The sequence below is a fragment of the Rhinocladiella mackenziei genome (genome assembly GCF_000835555.1).
Source record: "Rhinocladiella mackenziei CBS 650.93 unplaced genomic scaffold supercont1.12, whole genome shotgun sequence".
Classification (NCBI taxonomy): Eukaryota; Fungi; Ascomycota; class Eurotiomycetes; order Chaetothyriales; family Herpotrichiellaceae; genus Rhinocladiella; species Rhinocladiella mackenziei.
Genome location: NW_013550593.1, coordinates 229,859 through 248,794, shown reverse-complemented (window position 1 = coordinate 248,794; position 18,936 = coordinate 229,859). Strand labels below are relative to the sequence as shown.

Below are 18,936 nucleotides of genomic sequence, written 5' to 3'. Positions count from 1 at the left end.
TACAAGCTTTCCTGCTTTCACAATCACTATTGATGACTGTCACCAAGAATACACACGCGAGTCTCAGCAAGAAAACACCTCTGACGTATTGGGCCATGATGCGGTGATATGATAGATTGAGAGGCTTGCTAAAGGAGACGGAGGCAGTGCTTGTGGAGACCCTCAGAGGCGTTGTACGCTTAATATAGTTAGACGATCCCCTTGGGCCTCTTCGAAATAGGACAAGTCCTCCGTAAATCACATGGTCACAGCTCGCGGAAATGTGATTTTACGGAGGACTTGTCCTATTTCGAAGGGGTCCAAGGGACCGTCAGACTATATGCTTTCGAAGCGTGTACGAAGCGTACAACGCTTCCGAAGGTCTTTACAAACCTTGGCGTCGCCACATATCACAGAAATATAGCGTCTAGTCTGTCAAGATGATAGGGGATGATTGGTAGATTTGCAGCCAAAGCTCAAAGTCTACCTGGCGAGCAGCGAATCTGCTGATGCTCCACTCCCCAACTATGAGTTTTGGAGGAAACTGGTTTTGGAAAAGATCTGCAAATAGGTTTACGGGTCTGTGCGCTAGTCACTCCACATTAGGCTGCGAGCTTGTGGCCTCCTTCCAGCCCTTTGTTGGTGCGGCCGCTCTGCAACCCCATTCTCGTCCAGGACAGAGGCGATGGTCGCTGTGCATTCATGCCCTCAGTTTCTGATTGACGTCCCTCTCGAAGAGCACTAGAAACTCAACCGGATACAGACTGGACGAATACTTGTCGCAATGACGGGCAGCTAATGTCGACAACAAAAGGTCAGTTCGATTATCCAGGGGCTTACTTGACGCAGGATGAACAACATCAGTGTCTAGATTCGATGCGACCACTCACGCGACGCCAACTTCCCATGTCGTAGGTGTCAGCGTATCAACCTAGAGTGCGTAAGTTCCAAAAAGTTTCAGAGACACAGAAGTCTCCTGTTCAGTCAGTTCATCTATGGCATGGGCCTTTGTCTAATGTTGGCAGTCCACATTGGGACTAGCCTAGTCACGTGCACCGCAGCCTTCGTGGCCTTTTTCTAGCTTGCGCCTCGCTCAGATAGATTCAATCAATCAATCTTCTCTCGGCCCAACACCCTGAACCCTCACAGCCACGTACTGGATCCGATCCGTGGACTATTTTCGATATCGCCTTTCTATCGAGTAGGGTGGCGCCCCCCCCCCCCCCCCCCCCCCCCCGGGGGGGAGGGCCCATGTGATCCACAGAATGGATCCGATCGATGAACCATCTCGATATCGAGAATATCGACTTCCTATCGAGGAGGGTCCCCCCGAGGGACCATGTGGTCCACGGATTGGATCCGATGGCGGTGGCCTTTGTCCTCACGTGCCGCCCAACGCCAAGCCACAACCAGGTAATCCCAAATTAACCTCCCAAAATGACACCGAATCGTGGTTGACCTATCAAGGACGTTAACCGAGTGGTAAAACACTCGGCTTTCAGTCGAACCGGGACCTTTCTTTCATTTTAAGACATGAATAACTGATTGAGACAAAGTTTCATTACAGTGGTATCTTGATCCTGATTCTATTATTGTCGAACTGGACTTCTCAACAAAGTTCATATATTGCCGAAGAGTACGAGCAGTCAATTACTGAACTGAACCCGCTGACACATAAGATTTCCAACATGAACCCTTGTCTAATTTGAATTCCATATGGTAGCTGGAGAGACAGATCGTGTACTGCCATGGTTCTATCGGTGACCATTAATAAGGTGTGACAAGTGCTGCGTTCGTAGCAGAATCAGGTTGCTGAATATACATGCCCCGACGGCACTCGGTCCACTGCGGTATCGACAGCAGCTCCAACGTCCCCCAAGAATTTCGAACTGACAGGTCGGTTTACCAGTGAAAAAATGCTCGATCTGTTTATTGGGCTGGTGAGAGATGTCATTCGAATTTAGCAATGAAAGTCGTACAAGCGCAAGTTCCAGCTCGCATTGTAGCGGGGCGCTACATGCATGGATTATGTAAGGGGCAAGCAAACATGGGTGGGTAGAAAGATGGCGAGAGCATTGAACTTTTCTTGTAATTAGAGCTTGGTGTGTGGTTGCTCAACAGCTTTGGCGACGACATCCTCCCTGCATGACAGGCACTCAAGTGCTAAACCGTTCATCACCTTTACAGCATAACGACTAAATACGTGCAGCGATGCTAACAAATGTATTTGACATTATATTCTAACTACTCTTCTCGTCGCCTTGTCGCTATGACTTTCCTCCTAGACCCTGTACAATCAGCCGAAGGGTTAGAAGAAATGCATGCAGTCAAATTTCGGTCGGAAGTATCTAAGGGGGCGAGAAAGTAGCGATCTTGCATGACTCAGGGTAGCCCAGCATGGGCAAGTCTCATCGAATCAGCAAACTCCTCAGCGTAGGCGGATGCAGAGTAAAAGAAACACAACTTTACAAACCTACCTTGGCTCAGAGAGTTACTTTGTTATAGCTAGGCTTCTTATCTTCCACAAGGCATCCTCCTTTCCGCCGCAAGGGACAAGCAGCCCGTCAACTCCGGAAGAGTCATTATGCGGGGTAGATATTGTAGATAAAAGTAATCGACGCGACACCCCACAATGTCAAGGCGTCTCCCCCACAACATCTTAATAATTGGGTGGTGCTCAGTGCACCGAGTGCGGACAGATCGAAATGCTCGGACTTTGAGTATAAATCACTCTCCATCCAAGCGGCATGCTCGCGGAAGCGACGTTGATACTGTTAAATGGGCGCGGGAACATGGGGAAATCTACCAGATTTGGCAGGGCACTGAGAGATGGGTGGTCCTGAGCTCCCCAGAAGCCGTTAAAGTGGGCCGCCCTAAACTACTTGGGAGAATTTCCCGAAATACTGACCCACGACAAGGAAGTCTTTGATAAAGCTACCCTTCGGGTGACCATGGATGTTCTCTCCGGTGGCTATCGGATGCTTTTCATGGTATGTTCTGAACGCGTTTCTATCTCTACCTTTCTACCGTCGCTCATGCATGGGAGTATGTAGCCATATGGTAAGCACTGGCGTGCTGTTCGAAGCGTGGTACATCAATGCCTGACGACCAAAAACGCCGACAAGATGAAAGCCCAACAAAACCTGGAATCTCATCGATACCTGTACGACATCTTGACCGATCCCGACAACTTCTTGGACCACGTGAAGCGCTATACATCAAGTGTGATAATATACTCTACGTATGGCCGCCGCGTTACTAGCCTCCAAGACCCCATTCTCCAAGCGATATACACAGAGACTTCGATTTTCGTAGAAGCCTTTGGAACACGGTTTATGGTCGATAAGTACCCTATTCTGGAGAAGTTACCGCGGAAATTGCAGTGGTGGCGGGCTAAATACGAGTCTGTCCATCAAAAAGAAGTTTAGCTATGGATGAGCCTGTGGAACGGCCTCAAGAAACAGCTTGAAGCTGGAATCCGAACCGGATGTTTCGTCGAAAAATTCATGGAGACAGATTACCCTCAGATGGGGATCTCGGAGATTGAAGCTGCCTATATCGCAGGGACCATGATTGAGGCTGGAAGTGGTGAGTATCATCCCCTCTAGCCTTTTCGCTCGATAATGGTATTAAGCCGCGCCACAGACAGCACGCAAAATTCTCTCAACAGCATGATCCTCGGTCTCACTGCCTTTCCCGAAGTCGTGGAGAAGGCCCATGAAGAACTTGACCGCGTCGCCGGCGACCGACTGCCTCAAATTGATGACTCTCCAAACCTACCATACATCCGAGCCATGATGAAAGAAGTCCTCCGATGGCGTAGTGTGTCGAACGACCATTTTGCACATTTGACTACCGTAAGCCATAGTACCATAGCATATGCCGCACGACTTTGCTAATTTGAAAGTAAGAGTGACGTTATTTACAAGGACTATTTTATTCCTGCCGGCACCGTCCTTGTGGGAAATACTTGGTTCGTTGATGACCCTAGGTCACACAGTCTGGCTGCTAAAGCTAAAGTAGGGCGCTGCATTATGATCCGAATATCTACCCAGAGCCTGAGCGCTACAACCCCGACCGCTTTTTGGGAACGCGAACTCTTGACCTCAACGCCGGAGAGTGTATCAATGCACAAGATGTGCGCGATCGTGATCATTGGTCTTTTGGCGCGGGTCGACGCGTCTGTCCGGGATATACACTAGCCGAGAATTCCCTCTTTATCCTGACGGCCCGCTTACTGTGGGCATTTGATATTAAAGCGCCAATTGACCCTGAGAGCGGCAAACGAGTGAAGCCTGATCTGTGGAATTATCCGCCGCAACAATTTTTCCAAGTCCCTACTTTTGACGTTATATTACTTTGAACATTAGCACTAGGTTGCGAAAAAGCAGACTGAATTGCTCCTGCAAGCTCCAGTGACACTGTCCTTGCTCGCCTCTTCCATTCCATGATTGTGCACTTGTGCCAGAAACTGTATGGCCAGATTTCTGTCGGATCGCCCTCCTTTCACCCAAGGGGCGCAGAAACATGGGTGGAACCTCCTTCTGTCAACTCATTTACAGCGAAGACATGTCCGAATTCGGGTGCCTCTCTACTAATGCACACGAAAAGGCCTCAACAAAACTTGCCCCTCTCCAGCTCTGAATGCAGCAACGGCAAGTGGGGGATACTGAGCAGACTCAGACGGTTCAGTCTCGCACATACACTTAATCGTGAGTAACTAGGTCTGTATAAAACAGACTGATTCTTGCACAAGTTTCTCTGCTGAAGCAGGCTGCAGAAGGATATTGGCCCAGAGCGTTCCATTTGTGACTTACAGCCTTGCCCTCCACTCAGAACTACCCCACGGATGCATTTGTCAGCTACCTAGGTACTCCTTGTATATTGATTGCTTCGAATATTCGGTCAAGTTAGTTCGAAGGTCTAGTGTATTTATTTAACTATTTCGGAACAATCAATATCCTTTCAAAGTTCGTATGCTGACGTGTCCCTAATCTCTGTACTCCTGAGCCTTTTCCTGTGTCTGCACATGCGAGGGTCCCACTGCCATGAAGGAATTAGTCAACCTTGCAGGCCCTACGATCAAGATCATCGAGAGGCCGATCCCGGAGCCGGCAGAGGGCCAGGTCTTGATCAAGGCGGTGGTCGCGGGCACCAACCCCAAGGACTGGAAACTTCCTGATTTTGCCCCAGGGTATCCATTCGAGGATGATTCGATGATGGGAAGATCCAAACGTGGACTGAATCAGGGCGACGATATTGCAGGCATTGTGGAGAATGTTGGCACGGGCGTGCTTGAGTTCAAGGTGTGTAACCTACCTTCATGATCGGCTGTCACAGCAAATCCTGACGCCGACCAGCCAGGTGATCGAGTCGCAGCTTTTCATGAAATCGCCACTCCAGGAGGCTCATATGCCGAGTACGCCATTGCGTGGAGCTATACAATATTCCACTTGCCACCGACAACCTCTTTTGAAGGTAAGCATATCAGTATTCGGGTTACACACTGAATAAATGACTCATGCTGTGTGTAGAAGGAGCAACAATTCCCCTAGCAGGGCTGACAGCTGTTGTTGCCTTGTTTGATCAACTCAAGCTACCTTTGCCGTGGATCCCTGCAACGGAGTCAGTCCCCTTGATCGTTTACGGTGCAAGCACTGCTGTAGGCTCTTTTGCAATCAAATTGGCCCAACTCTGCAACATTCACCCAATCATCGGCATTGCTGGCAACGGCGTCCCTTTTGTCGAGACACTGATAAATAAGAGCAAAGGAGACGTAGTTTTTGACTATCGCGGTGGTGTTGCGGAAACAGTCAAGAACATCAAGTCCTACCTCGGAGGTACCAATAAGCGCGTTGTTAAACACGCCATCGATGCCGCCATCGTTGAGCAGAGCGCCCAAGTATTGCGTGAAGTTGTGCCGGAGGGTGGCAATGTCAACTTTTTATTCCCCAATGAGTTTGACGTTTCACCTGCGACAAAGACCCTCACCAATGTCTCTGCTGCCCACAATGCCTACGAGCAGAGGAGGGTTGCCTGCAGTGGAGCAAGCTCTAAAGGATTTGAAAGCCGGCAAGGCCAGTGCTGTCAAATACGTCGTGCCGATCTAAGCAAAAGCCGGAGCTGTCATAGAATATGGGAATAAAGAGAAATGACACTATTTCATGCGCGAAGCTTGTTCCTCGTTGAGCTTGTGCTACACTCTTCGTCTTCGGCCCGAGCGTTGATCTTTGCGACGTTTTCGCGAAATCTAATACCGCATTCAGGATACCACGGTTCACTCATTGTCCCTTTCTTCAGCTTAGTCGCTACATCCATCTTCTTCCGTAATAACTGCTTTGCCATCCCCAGTGTTAGACAATCTACCACAATACGCGCTACAGTTTCAATTGCTCCACAATCGCACTGGTCTTCCTCTACAAAATCATAAAGCTTTGCAAAATTGCGATCAAGGAGGAGCTAGCTCGTAGTTGTGAAAGTATATATGCCCGAGTTCGAGATAACGGACCACATAATGGGTGAGCTTTTTGGATGGCCATTCACCGTTAATTTTTCTGTTAAATACAACAAATTTCGGCAAGGCATTCCAGATTTATGGACGCTGGGAGTTTAAAATTGCAAGGTCTGCTGACAATTCTGCTAGAATTAGAGGTCATTGTAACTTCTCCCCATGCCTCTCAACAAAAGGCCGGGAAGTGGTAGATTGATATCTCACTGTTAAAGTAATAGCCCAGACGGAAGGCTTCGACACCTACGCCGACGGCTTTCTCTCAGAAAGGACCTTCGTCATGATACACATGTTTCTCTCTGATGAGGCGGATCAAGGCCATTGCCTGAAGCTCGAACGGTCAAGAAACTTAGTGTCAGCCAGCGCAGGCCACACTTTAAACACAAGGATATGTCTCTTGTCACTCCCCCCGGCGCTCAGGATGTTGAAGTCGGCACAGATCTTGTTGCAGAGATATATATTTAACAACCATGCCTATCGTCGGTTCGTCGAGGGCCTCAAGGTAAGAGGAAGATGTCGTGCGTCCACTTGCAGAGAAGGACGATTTACTCACGAATATTTGGTCGACAAGATTACCTCGACTCAAATAGCATTCTGTCGCCTAGTAAAGTAGGGGTTTTGGCCCTGGCGCTTGAGAAGGCTCGAATCTGGGGAGAGGCGGTAAACCCCAAAATTTCAACAAAGCTGTGGGCGATCGAACTTGCGACTTGCAAGACCCGAAGAATATTGCCGCGCCGCATGAGAAGGCAATCAAAGCTAGCCATCTGTTGAAAAGGTGGACAGTATTTCTGTGCCGGCAAAGAACGGTTCTTGCGAACGAGATGGATCGAGATTGTAATCTGCGTCTGCCCGTTCGCCTTGGTCCGAGGGTCTAAACTTTCTGCCACGTTCACCGACAGATCTGACAAGGATTGATCAAATCCGGGGTACTTGATAAAAACACGCTGGTGAGTTCAGGGTGCCCGTTTGATCTGACGTCGGCCATTTTTTCCGTTTGATGAATCTTTTGTCCGCATGCATGCTGAGGCGCCATGTATCCTATATAGAGATTGAAGGAGCACCATTAGTCAAGTGTTGCAGGCACCCATCGGAGCACGTTCGAGATGTTCTGGGAAGCTCATAACTTGGCCTCTATTGCGACCTGTCACTGCAACAATCGCTAAGATAACCAATGCATCCCAGCCCAGCAGATTGCTCGGATGAAACGGCCTCCGAGAAGGTCCTAACTTCCAGTAGAGGGGCTTTTTCCTATGGTTTCTTCACCATCTTTGGTGCCCTGGCATCCTCTCCAAGGTATTGCAGGCCGACTTGCTTTCTCGAAAGGGATTGTTAGTGTTTGGTTTTGCTGTCAGCTCCAAGAACGCCGGAGCAAGAGTTTCGAAGTCCTCTTTTTATGCTGTGATACATCTCATCACATTGTAGGGGATCACTTCTGCGAAGAGGGTTGATGGAGAAAGTTTCTCCGAAACAGCAGCATGACAACGCAGAGTACTAAGGTTCACACAGATCGCGGTCGATTGAACTGATTATAAACATTGTCGAGACGCGATCTCAGGGTATTTGCAACTAGATCAGATAAATTAGCACAGGGACATCTTCATAATTGATTTGCAGAGCTTAATAATAAGTGCGAGAGGAACAATAACTTACAACCCCAGAGCCATGGACGCATGAGAAGGCGGTAGCACATGAGCGGAACCAAACATGGCTCAGTTTCAGCATTGCAGCCGATATTATGATCACAAAGTTCCTCCGTGATATTATTCATCAGATCGTTCAGTACCTTTTGATCATCGAAACCAGCCAATGAAGCTTCGGGGCCAGGCCGGGACTCGCCGCACGTCTTTAGCCACCAGGAGAGGATTAGTGCTAAAAGAGAAGCTGGTAGTTAGTACCGTGTTGACCATCTAGGAAGGTTGGATGGGGCAAAACGTCAGGAATGGTTCTTTTGCTATTGGGGTACAACATTACCTCCTTCATATGCGGTCACAAGCGAATGTGCACCGAATTCCAAAGCAGCAGTTTTCTGAAGATGGGCGATGCCAAGGTTGGCGCGCACAAACCATGAATGAGCCGCGTACTGGACCGCCTTCAACGTCAAGTCACGCGATCGGTAACGTGGAAGCGATGAAAGTTGACCGTTACTCTGAGCGAAAGTCTTCAAAGCGCGCAGCTCTGCGCCCAAATAGAGGTGGTAATATGCCGAGCCCAGTAGGGCTAGGCAGTCAACCAGCAGAGGATCGCCGCTTTTGCATGGAACCCCTGGGGCTTGTGGATGCCGGCGCCAGGACAGCTCCCAAGACCCAAGGCATTTCTCAATCTTAGCAATGAGATCTGTGTCTAACTCGTCTTGAAGTCTAAGTAAGAGTCGTTCATGGCTACATATGTGAGCCAGAATGGATCCCGCAATGACAAGTAAGCCGAACGCGCTGATTTTTGTTGGGAACGGTAGACCGGCGGAGATTAATCTGGTAATGGAGTGCATACTCGTATGTTGATCATCCGAGGCCGCGCTTGACGAAGCAGCCCATTCAACATGTGACTTCGCCCTCCATCGTTCTTCGTCGCATGGTATATGGATATCGGATTCCAGAGGGTAGATGGTGATAGCGGCTGATGGCTAAAAGGAGAGAATGACTCCGCTGAGAATGGACAGCCAGCCAGAAAGTCTAAGCCCGAATAAAGACGGAAGATGTCAGAAAGGTTCCACGACCTAACTGATAGACCATAGGGGACTTACCGACTACATGTTTCCGAGGCAATCCAGGAAGCCCAATCTGCGGTTGATCGGCGTTGTTGAGGCTTTGCTATGTCAATATATTCTCGCAAGAGCTGAGTCCAACCATTAGCTTCAACCGACTCGGATAAGCGACAATAGAAGTTTTTTTTTTTTTTTTTTTTTTAAAAAAAAAAAGACAGACGTACCGAATATGCAGACGTTAAGTGCTTCTCTGCACGCCGGAAATAGGATGCATTGTCACTGAAGCCACCAAATTGTGCACACAGGAGCAAGGCCTGTACGATACCTATATCTGGGGTCCGGACGGATCCAACTTCATGACCTTCGATCTGGCATTCGTCAGTCACCACCAGGCCACCCATTTTGCGAGCATCAAAAACTCACATTGTACAGGAGTATGCAGCAAGCGTCGTATGCCTTAATAACAAAGTCATGCTCAGAGACATGGAGACCTCCAATGGCCAACATGGCAAGTATCAAAGCAGCTAGTATAATGTCAATGAATCGAAACATAAGTCTGGCTGGGGAAGAGTGACCCACGATGACTGCTTTGGATTTCGAAGGTTGCTCGATGAACAATGGGCGTATGGGGGTCAAAGTATTCGAAATATGCGCATAGCAGTCGTATCATCCGTAGGCGCGACGGAACTTTGAAATCTGAAAGGAGGAACCGCTGATGGATGTTCGACATATTCTTCTTGAAAGAATTGATGTCTTCTTGACACAATCTTAGCCCTCTTGTTGTGGCATTCTCACCTTGACGGCTGCTCTGGGCGCCGCCATCCTCCGGCGACGGTGTCACTCGCCGAGTAAGACCGAGCAAAATCCCTCGGGGCTGAGGTGATGACTGATTGTCAGATATCATGTCAAGTGATGGTTGAAATGGGGGCACAAGCTCTGTTGCGTCATATTGGAAGTTGGGCAATAGCGAATCCTCCAAAAAAGTCAAATCGCCTGTATTCCAGTCTGCAAAATCTAGGTTGTACATGTCTCTTGTCGTGCTCCTCCAAGACGCGGCCTGAGAAAGGTCGTTGGAGAGTGAATGGCCCAATTCGTCCGAACGCTGCGTGAAAGAAGAGGAAACTGGTGGAGTTGGAAGAACAGTGTTGCCGTTGGTCTGATTGGAAACTATAGGCCCCGAAAGTGTCGACGAGGACATGTTCAGCGCGGGTGTGCTTCTGTTGTTAGTAGCTTCGGCTAACGAAGTCAGCGAGGTAGGAGAGATCATAATGCTGTCAGAAGCCGCGGGTGCTCCCTGATAGGACGGTCAGTGAAGCCAAAGACGCCACAGGGAGAAAAGAGGTACGGTTTGTTGTCTTTGAGCGGGCGGATTGCTCGATTCGTTCCGGAGCAGCAATGACTGATCACTGAGATAGACTAGCTCAATATTTGTGCATCTTTTGATGGGCCCTAGACTTACTGGTCATGCATGACTTGAATCATTCTGTTTGAAAGCATACTTCTGTTATTGTCGAAAACACCGATTGAGAATGAGCGTAATTCGAATTCCAAGAATCTCATACCCACAATGAGTGACCAGACTCTGAACCAGTGCCAGAAAAGGCGTCGTTTCCCGCACGATCTTGGGGTTGTTGGTTCTCCCGTTCCGCCACAGCTTCTTGAGAACTAGTCACGAGGCGTTGATGGGCTGAGCACTTCTTCTTATGTCGTTGCAAAACGTCGGCCCTGCCGAAACTGGAACCGCATGCAGAGCAGCCATGTGGTTTCTTATTCTCATCTATGAGGAGTCAAAATGAGGTCTCAATAAGTGGCTGAATGCTTCCTCATATGTAGACTTACGAGATGAGAGGTGACGGTGCAAGTGCTCTGCGCGGATGAAAGCTTTGCTGCAGTACCGACAGATGTAGGAACGGTCTTTCTGGTCCTGCGAGCCTGTGCCTGGAATGGTCAAGATGAGATCTCACTGAGCTATTTGTTGCCATACTGTTTCGGGCCATGGTCGGCCTTTGGTGAATGCTTCAGACAGGATTTGCGCTTTTCTCGATGCCAAGGTCCAAGCCATAGCCAGAGAATGAAGCTGCGCTCGAACGGTGATTTGAAAAGCAGAAATTCACATCAGACGTATACAGCCTCTTGTTCCCTTCAGTGATGTCAGCGACGGCATAATCATGACTGCACGGCGAAGCTGACAAGTAAGGAGGAGCCGGAGACATGATGTCGGATCAAAATGTGGGAGGACCCCAGGTTTGCAGGCTTACCGAAAACCCGGGGATGCCGAGCCCGAAGATCGGAAATATGCGTTGTGCACATTATTTTGAAAATGAATGCCCCTGGCCAGTGCGAAACCCAGCATCGGATGCGGGGGCCCCGGGAATTCCCCTGGGTTTCCGGCTAGGAGAGTCAGCTTCCGAAGGATCAACCATTTATGACCACCAGGATTCAGGCTGGTTGACATGCTCCACGAGGCTTATCTTGGAGCGGATTGGCTATAGAATGGCTCCGCGTTGCAGCATCTGCCATGTGCATAAATCTTGCATAAACCGATGCTACAGTAAAGCCTAAGCTAGCATTGCGACAACACCCTTGCCTTTCCGGACTGACCAATTAAAAAGATCCGAATCTAAGTTTGCTTCTGTTCGCGTCGATACTGGACTGATGCCGGTGACGAATAAAAGAGACCATCACAGAATGATCACGCCTATTCTAGCACTGCTAATTGAACCACCATCACTGGGCTCCAAGCATGTCAAACTGAGTATGCCAAGAGAATGTGTATTGAATGCTCTGTCCATCTGGCAACTGATCCTGCCAGGTTGCTGGCATATATATGTTCGGTTGACCCCTTTTCTTCTCCTACTCTTCCCCTATATCCTGCATAGGGGTGATAACCCTTTTCAAGTAAAGGGGTACTGCCTATTGTTCAACACCAGAGCTGTTGAAAGTATCCGCCAACAAAGAACGCCACGTTCTGTCTTCCCGTGCTCTGTTATAGCCGCCGTGCTGTAACCTCCCAACCTGCAGACTTCAAGCTTAGCGACGATTCCGCGACGAATACAACAAAGCACCCCGGATGCTTTCCCGGAGTTCATGCGGTGTATGAGTAGCTGTGGATATAAGCTTGTCGTTTCAACCTGTTGGGCTGAGAGAGGATTGATTGATTTGAATCTATCTGAGCGAGGCGCAAGCGACAAAAAGGCCACGAAGGCTTACGTGCACGTGACTAGGCTAAACCAAATGGGGAATATCAACCCTCATTGTCTCGGTTTAGAGCCAGTCTCTGGGCCCGGACGCCTCACGGCATCCCAGAATTCTCTTTGGCGGGCGATTACTGCACTTCACCGCAACCGAAAAGTGCACAGACACAAATGCCATGGGCACAGCGGCCAGGGTATCAAGGAAAGCCGATGTAATTAGTTCAGAGAAACCTGTAGAGAACAGACAGCGCAAAGAGAGACAGTTCAGTATCAACCACTTGTTGAACAGTCGACTTAAACTGCCGGAGAAAGGGTGACAGCATCTGGACCTCGTGGGAGTTCAGCAAGGAGGTATTGCCCTCAGCTATATGCAACTTGTTGAGTTCAAGCAGATTTGGCCAAGGGGTCCAGGGGTCGGCCATTTTGACTGAGGGACGAATGAAGGAAAGAATCTGGGACGCAGTTCTGCAGTTCTTGTGAGCACCTGGTGCATTCTAAGATGAGCATTTTCAAGAGTGGTTGCTCCTCAAAGCTGTTGTTACTGATGAAGTGAAGATTCATTTTTACTGTCACAGCTCGATCCTCTAACTGTCGCCGGCCTGATCTCCTGGACATGGAGCAATCAACGCCCGACCACCACTGCAGCAACAAGTATCAAACACCATGGCTCACAAGATTCCCAAACCTAATCAAAACCCAACTCATCATATCCTACTACTGGCACGGCGAAACTCAGTCGAATCGACTCTAGTCCGAGACAGACCAGCGACACGCGGTAGCAAAGTATGCCATTTTCAACATGCTTCGCCCAGTACCTGTTATGCCACAGGAGCGTCTTTCAGCAACTTTTTGTTTCAATCCCATCGTTGGGCGCCAGTCAAAACAAAATCGTCTCATCGTACCGCGACAGAACCAAGGCAAACCAAAAGTAGAAAGGTTTTGCTCATATGGCCGCCAACAGTAAATTCCATTTTGTCGCATTTCTTTCCAAGGCTCTTTTGCTTCCCGCCTCGAATGACGTAATCATATTCAACGTCTGATTTTCGACACGGCAACCGGCGTCAAGAAATCCTCCTTTTTGTGTATTTTTCACCCTGATTGTCTGAATCAATGAGACATTGTGAACAAGAGAGCTGAGAGGTGTACAATTAGACAAAACAAGAACATTAACATCGGGGTATCCACCAAGATGGCCGCCCAAAAGAGTCTCAGCATGAAAGATGCTTCGAGCATCACACTGGCCCCCCGTCTTCTTCGGTCCTCTCAATTCAAAATATTTCATCCACCCCCCGGTTACACAACCTTGCCGAAAGCCGGGATCAGCGTCTGTGCTAACCAGAAGCTAAACACAAGCTTCGGCCCAGTCATGAGCATCTTGGGCGTAAGACCTTTGAAAAAGCTTGTGATGCCTTCATTTTTCATCATGCTAGCCACGATTCTGAACCCAGACTCGGGATTCTCAAAATTTCGATTTTGGATTCGCGTCTTGATCACATCGAGTGGAGCTGAGACGATGAGACTTGCCGATGCACCGGCCACCGAGGCCACAAAGTTTTGACCCCAGGTCGCTTTATTGTAGTCCTCGAGTTTAAAGAGTTTCTCTTTAGCCCATGCAGAGCCGCCAAAGAGTGCGAATGACCCCGGGGCATTTCTTGCTGCGGTCCATCCCGCGCCTCGGTACAAACCCATACCTTCGTCCGCAACAATGCGGAAAAAGCCCCGTGATCGGAACGCTTCTGGATTGGTTTGTCGTTTGATCTTCAGCACATCCAGAGGAAGGAGGATGATTTCGCCGATACCAATCAATGAACCCGCAGTAGCGTTCAGCATTGCTTTGCCGGTTCCTTTCCCGAAAGCCATGTCGAAATCTTGGGCGTGGTGTTGTGTTAAGTAGTCTCGGACGAAGGGTTGGCCGCCGTACTTGTATATTCGCTGTAGGACCTTGTAGCCAGCGGCGTAACCCAGGCCAGGGAATAAGGAAGTGAATTTGGTAATGACGGGGGCGGAGGCATATTCTTTGAAAATGACATTATTGAAGGTCGAGACAGAGGTGACCTAACATGTGTTAAAATGGGATGGAAAAATGGAGTACGAGGCTGACCTTGCTCGAGTTACTCATCAGTCGTTTGGCGATTGTGTCGACAGGGTGGAAAACGAGTAGTTCCGCGACGCCTGCTGATCCTGTAGTGTAGACAACTCAGTATGACTCTTCATGGGTCTGGCCATAGAGTGTATAAATACCTGAACCTAATAATCTTGCAGTTCCCGATTCCCCCTTGTATTCTTTTGTGGAGGAGCCCAAAGCTGGCGCCATCGCAGGAGGTGACATAGTTCTTGTATGATATGTAGGTGAAAAAAGGTTGTAAGATATTTCGAGGCCGGCAGTCGAGGTCGAGATTCAAGCGGAGTGGGGGGAGAGGAGAGGAAAGATCTGAGAAGCTTGCGACCGAGGGCTGGATTGGTCTTTCGTCTATTTGATTCTTGAACGCGGAGGGAAAAAGTAGATTGATGGTCTGGAAAAGCCAAGCTAGAGAATAAATATCAACTTGGTGGGCATGGAAAAGAGAAAATTCGATCGGCTCACAGGGAGTAATTGCGCTGGCCAGGTGACGAAGAAGGGAAAAAAAAAAAAAAAATATGTTTTGGAAGGCTTGCATTGGGAGCAGCAGAAGTTGCTGGGGCTGCTGCTAATAGAGTAGCTGCACGTGCTCAACGGATTTACGACTCGCCTATGGGAATCTTATGTCCGACATTCAGCCTTGTGCTATGGAATGTAGATACTACCGCTAACCCGAGCGACAACTCGTTGGTTAGGATATGGGGACTCGCCTGCGCTACCGCCGGCAAGGCTGAGGCATCGGTTTGTCAATATTACCTAAACTCATACAGATACCCAGTGTCGCTTGTGTTCTTGTCGCCGGCGTGGATATATAGTAGAGGCAGTGTCCTCATCGCTCCCAAATTTTTTCCTCCTGTTCGCTGGTAACCATTTCCCAGCCCACATCCAAGTGCAATCAATGCTGCGCAATTTCCCTCCCCCCAACAACCAACGCCTTCGCTGTGAAACAACATGTGAAAACATTTATGCTAGCTGCGCGGACTCGAGTTTAATCCTGGATTTGGCTCCATTGGTATCTTCCTGCCTTTGAATTAGCCAAAATCCTCAACCAGTGGCGAGGGTACACCCAGTCATCGTACCTCTGCCTTTCGTTTCCCAAGCACCGAATCTGGTGTGGCCGTTCGTCCAATGGCACTAATAGGTGTTGTAATTCCGTCCTTTTCCCGCCCCTTGGTCACCTCCGCATAGCAGCTAGCGTGGTAATAGCGCCCTCCCACGTACACCGCATCCTTCCAGATGAAATCTTGCACCTCCTCACTCCATTCACTTTTGAATGGTTCTTGGTCAATTGGACATGGTAGAGACCGGAGCACAGAGTCTGCCGGCACACGCACGAAATCTTCCGCTTTCTTTTTTGCGTTTGATGATGCTCCATTTGCATCTGCCGGTCCGAAATCGTCTTCGTACTCTTTACTTGCAATCCATTCTCGTTCATCCACATACCAGCTTCTGTTCTGCCCTCGCTTCTCGGCCTCCAGCATTCTCGCTTTGGTTTTGAAGTGCCAATCCAGGTGGCGCGCCTTCTTTTCTCGCCCGACGTCATCCGACGTGAATCTTCTACCGCATGTGCTGCACTGATTGGGCCGTGCGTTCAAGAAAGTTGAAATCAAGTGAGGCCGAGGGATTTTGATGGCTGCGGATGTGAAACTGACCTCCATGTTTGCGTCCGTCGTAAACGTTGCAAATGGTGGAAGCGGAGGCGTGACCCCCTGAGGTGGGGTGGAGGTGGCAGATAGAAACCCTGATGCTCGAAGCTGCGCCAAGAGTGGATTCTCCGACGCCGGCGCCGTCGGGGCAATCATCGGGGTATTGACTCCAGATGAGAGCTGTGTATAGTAATTCGGTGGGTGTGTGCCTTGCTGTTGGTTCGCAGTTGCTCGCAGCAGCTCCGCTAGATTTGTACTGTTGAACATGGTGTGAGGAGCTGTGGTGGGAGCAGGCGGATGTTGAATTGGAGGTTGAGGAGGTATGTACGTATTATGTAGTGGCGTGGAAGGCACGGACGCCTGCGCCGGAGGTTGATGAATGGCCGTCATCTTCTCTGCCATTTTTTGCATAATGGTGTTCCGAATATCTACTAGATCGTTCTCCGAGGCACTACCGCTGTCAAGGATTTCTTTCAAGGTTTGAAGACTCGCTAATTTTCTTTGAGCGCCTGCATCCATGGGGTGAGTAGCACATTCGATCTTAGCATCTGTTGTGAGATCGTCAATATCCAAATGCAATTTTTGTATATCCACTGCTCCCAAGGACATCAGCAGAGGCTGTGGAGGAGCAGATGGATATTGAAGCGTATGGGTAGGCTGAAGAGGTTGGGACTGCTGATACTGTGGAACTGATTGAGTCGGATACGGCTGACCGTACGAGACTGGTGGGCCTTGAAGGTAGGGTTGTTGTGGCATTGCCGCTCGGGGCTGAGGGCTTCTGATGTGGGAGGGGGGGTTTGGAGGGAATGGCGGTAAAGACTGAGGAGGAGTCGGTGTCTGACGATAAGGGTGAGCGGAAACCACTCTTGCAGGATGACCAGGCCCTGGAGCGGATTGATAGCGATTCGTTGGTGGCACAGGCGAGCGGAACTTGTTGAGACTATCGACGATAGATTGTGTGCTTGCGTTGGGAAATACGGTGGTCGGTGATGTAGAACCTGGGACAGGTTCACGCCACGTTTTCAACATCTCCTCCAGCTTTCGACGGATAGGGCCATCAACTTGGGAATAGGCATGCATGAAAATCTGATGGAGGTTGCGACCAAAATATACCGTGTAGGGGGATCCAACATTTTTGGCGATCGAATCCAAGACGTACAAAGCGGGCAATTTGCGTGATGGAGGAGCCTAGAAGAGAGGTCAGTGATGTTTTTTTTTTTTTTTTCCCCTTAAAACAAGTAACGTCGTTGGCGTTCGTATTGGACGACAAATCAGCATTGAGATACTTAAAATGAAATTAAAAAAAAAATATGTGACATACTCGATTGATGTGGTTCTGCAAGACTCGTGAGATTGCTTCGGCATGCTCGACATTTTCTTTTGCGATCAAAGTCAGGTTTGAGATTTGATATCTGTCGTTGGTCATAAGATCTTCCAAAGAAACTTTGTAGTCTTCAGCGACCTCATCAGACGGCAGACTAGACATGATGAGAAGAAAGAAGATAAGACCGCATATGAAGAACAAGAAAGATTGAAAAGGTATTTGCGTGAGAGTCAGAATCAGAGTCGGATCAAGGATCACGACTCCAATAGTCAAACGGACAGCTGTTGCGTAGACTTGATAGCTCTCGATGTCAAACAGTGACGGCGACAGGGGGGAGAGTGCGTGATTTGACTGATAGGGCCGCAAAAGCTATTCAAAGCTTGCTGTTCAGGCACTAGAGATGCCCGAGATAAACAACGAAAGAAGAATGTCGTGGTATCTTTTGGCTATCTACACCTTGAGACAATGAAGCCAGCTTGGTTCTTTTCCTTTTTGTTGGTCAAATCAACTCAGCCCACGGCGCCGATGTGTTCCATCCAACCATCTCTTCTAGCCTTTTTTAAGTCATGAATGAGAGCCAAAAACAGATTGTGAGCCGTCCCTGTTTCGAGGTACTTCCACTCTTTGGATATTCTCTGCTAGAGGGAGGACAACACTGTGTCGAATGTCATCAAGGATTTGCAGGTGAAGCGGCGGGCGACAAAGCGAATGGACGGCAGAGGATTACTCTAATGAACACCAGCCATACGGCCAGGCTGAGGATGAAGCAGTCAGTTGAACAAGGTGATGAAGCGAAGTAGTTGAAGGTCGAGAAGAGAAGAGAGAAGTGACAGGCGCAGCCAACCTGCTCTGATCCCCAGTGGACGCCAAGGCCGGAAGTGGTGGAATCCCTTCAACCCATTAATCTTGGAGCCACAATGGCATCAGCTTTTTGAGGGGGACGGCGGACCGAACAATTTCTCTCCGAATTCATGTCACCCAACATACATATATCCCTCAAACCGCTTCTCCCAAATCTGTTTCTCGATTGATCATCCAACTATACGGTCACAATCACCAACGCCATCGTTCAGCTTTATCATGCGTCTCTCAATCACACTCCTCTTCACCTTACTCGCCTTGGTGCTCGCACTTCCTCCACCACAGAAGCCAGTCGTGGTGCAGTATCCTGAGGATACTCCTTCTTCTATCATTGACAAGGCCATCGAGGAAATCAAAAAGGATGGAGGCATCATCACCCACGAATATTGTAAGGGGCTGCACGGCCGCGGAGCTCTACAACCGCCTACTGACTGTTCTCTAGCACTCATTAAAGGATTCTCTGCTACCGTGTCAGAAATGACCCTCGACAAAATCTGCACCATGGCCGAAACCTTTATGCCATATATTGAGGATGATTATGTCGTTCATGTTGATGGGTCCTCCGGCAGTGGAGTTCGTTGAGATGAGATTTTCCATTGTCGCG

General features: G+C 49.1%; 7 protein-coding genes across 7 annotated transcripts; 4 read left to right on the top strand and 3 right to left on the bottom strand.

The window, feature by feature from the left end:
* Window positions 1–2,611: 2,611 nt before the first annotated feature.
* Window positions 2,612–3,407, top strand: Z518_11261 (uncharacterized protein; the record flags this gene model as incomplete). The annotated part of the gene is made up of 3 exons (XM_013411205.1): window positions 2,612–2,842; window positions 2,898–2,969; window positions 3,033–3,407. 3 exons carry the CDS (start codon window positions 2,612–2,614, stop codon window positions 3,405–3,407), a joined length of 678 nt encoding a protein of 225 aa, XP_013266659.1.
* Window positions 3,408–3,413: 6 nt separating this feature from the next.
* Window positions 3,414–4,342, top strand: Z518_11260 (uncharacterized protein; the record flags this gene model as incomplete). Its single annotated transcript, XM_013411204.1, has 4 exons — window positions 3,414–3,567; window positions 3,625–3,836; window positions 3,891–3,952; window positions 4,003–4,342. 4 exons carry the CDS (start codon window positions 3,414–3,416, stop codon window positions 4,340–4,342), a joined length of 768 nt encoding a protein of 255 aa, XP_013266658.1.
* Window positions 4,343–5,027: 685 nt separating this feature from the next.
* On the top strand, window positions 5,028–6,124 carry Z518_11259 (uncharacterized protein; the record flags this gene model as incomplete). Its single annotated transcript, XM_013411203.1, has 3 exons — window positions 5,028–5,285; window positions 5,340–5,457; window positions 5,514–6,124. 3 exons carry the CDS (start codon window positions 5,028–5,030, stop codon window positions 6,122–6,124), a joined length of 987 nt encoding a protein of 328 aa, XP_013266657.1.
* A 2,314-nt stretch (window positions 6,125–8,438) lies between these two features.
* On the bottom strand, window positions 8,439–11,185 carry Z518_11258 (uncharacterized protein; the record flags this gene model as incomplete). The annotated part of the gene is made up of 8 exons (XM_013411202.1): window positions 8,439–8,865; window positions 9,228–9,319; window positions 9,413–9,556; window positions 9,612–9,712; window positions 9,768–10,482; window positions 10,751–10,965; window positions 11,028–11,126; window positions 11,173–11,185. 8 exons carry the CDS (start codon window positions 11,183–11,185, stop codon window positions 8,439–8,441), a joined length of 1,806 nt encoding a protein of 601 aa, XP_013266656.1.
* Window positions 11,186–13,675: 2,490 nt separating this feature from the next.
* Window positions 13,676–14,711, bottom strand: Z518_11257 (uncharacterized protein; the record flags this gene model as incomplete). The annotated part of the gene is made up of 3 exons (XM_013411201.1): window positions 13,676–14,437; window positions 14,484–14,563; window positions 14,624–14,711. The coding sequence occupies 3 exons, from the start codon at window positions 14,709–14,711 to the stop codon at window positions 13,676–13,678; spliced, it is 930 nt and encodes a 309-aa protein (XP_013266655.1).
* Window positions 14,712–15,571: 860 nt separating this feature from the next.
* On the bottom strand, window positions 15,572–17,633 carry Z518_11256 (uncharacterized protein; the record flags this gene model as incomplete). Its single annotated transcript, XM_013411200.1, has 2 exons — window positions 15,572–17,335; window positions 17,469–17,633. 2 exons carry the CDS (start codon window positions 17,631–17,633, stop codon window positions 15,572–15,574), a joined length of 1,929 nt encoding a protein of 642 aa, XP_013266654.1.
* A 918-nt stretch (window positions 17,634–18,551) lies between these two features.
* Z518_11255 (uncharacterized protein) lies at window positions 18,552–18,914 on the top strand (the record flags this gene model as incomplete). The annotated part of the gene is made up of 2 exons (XM_013411199.1): window positions 18,552–18,720; window positions 18,775–18,914. 2 exons carry the CDS (start codon window positions 18,552–18,554, stop codon window positions 18,912–18,914), a joined length of 309 nt encoding a protein of 102 aa, XP_013266653.1.
* Window positions 18,915–18,936: the final 22 nt, after the last annotated feature.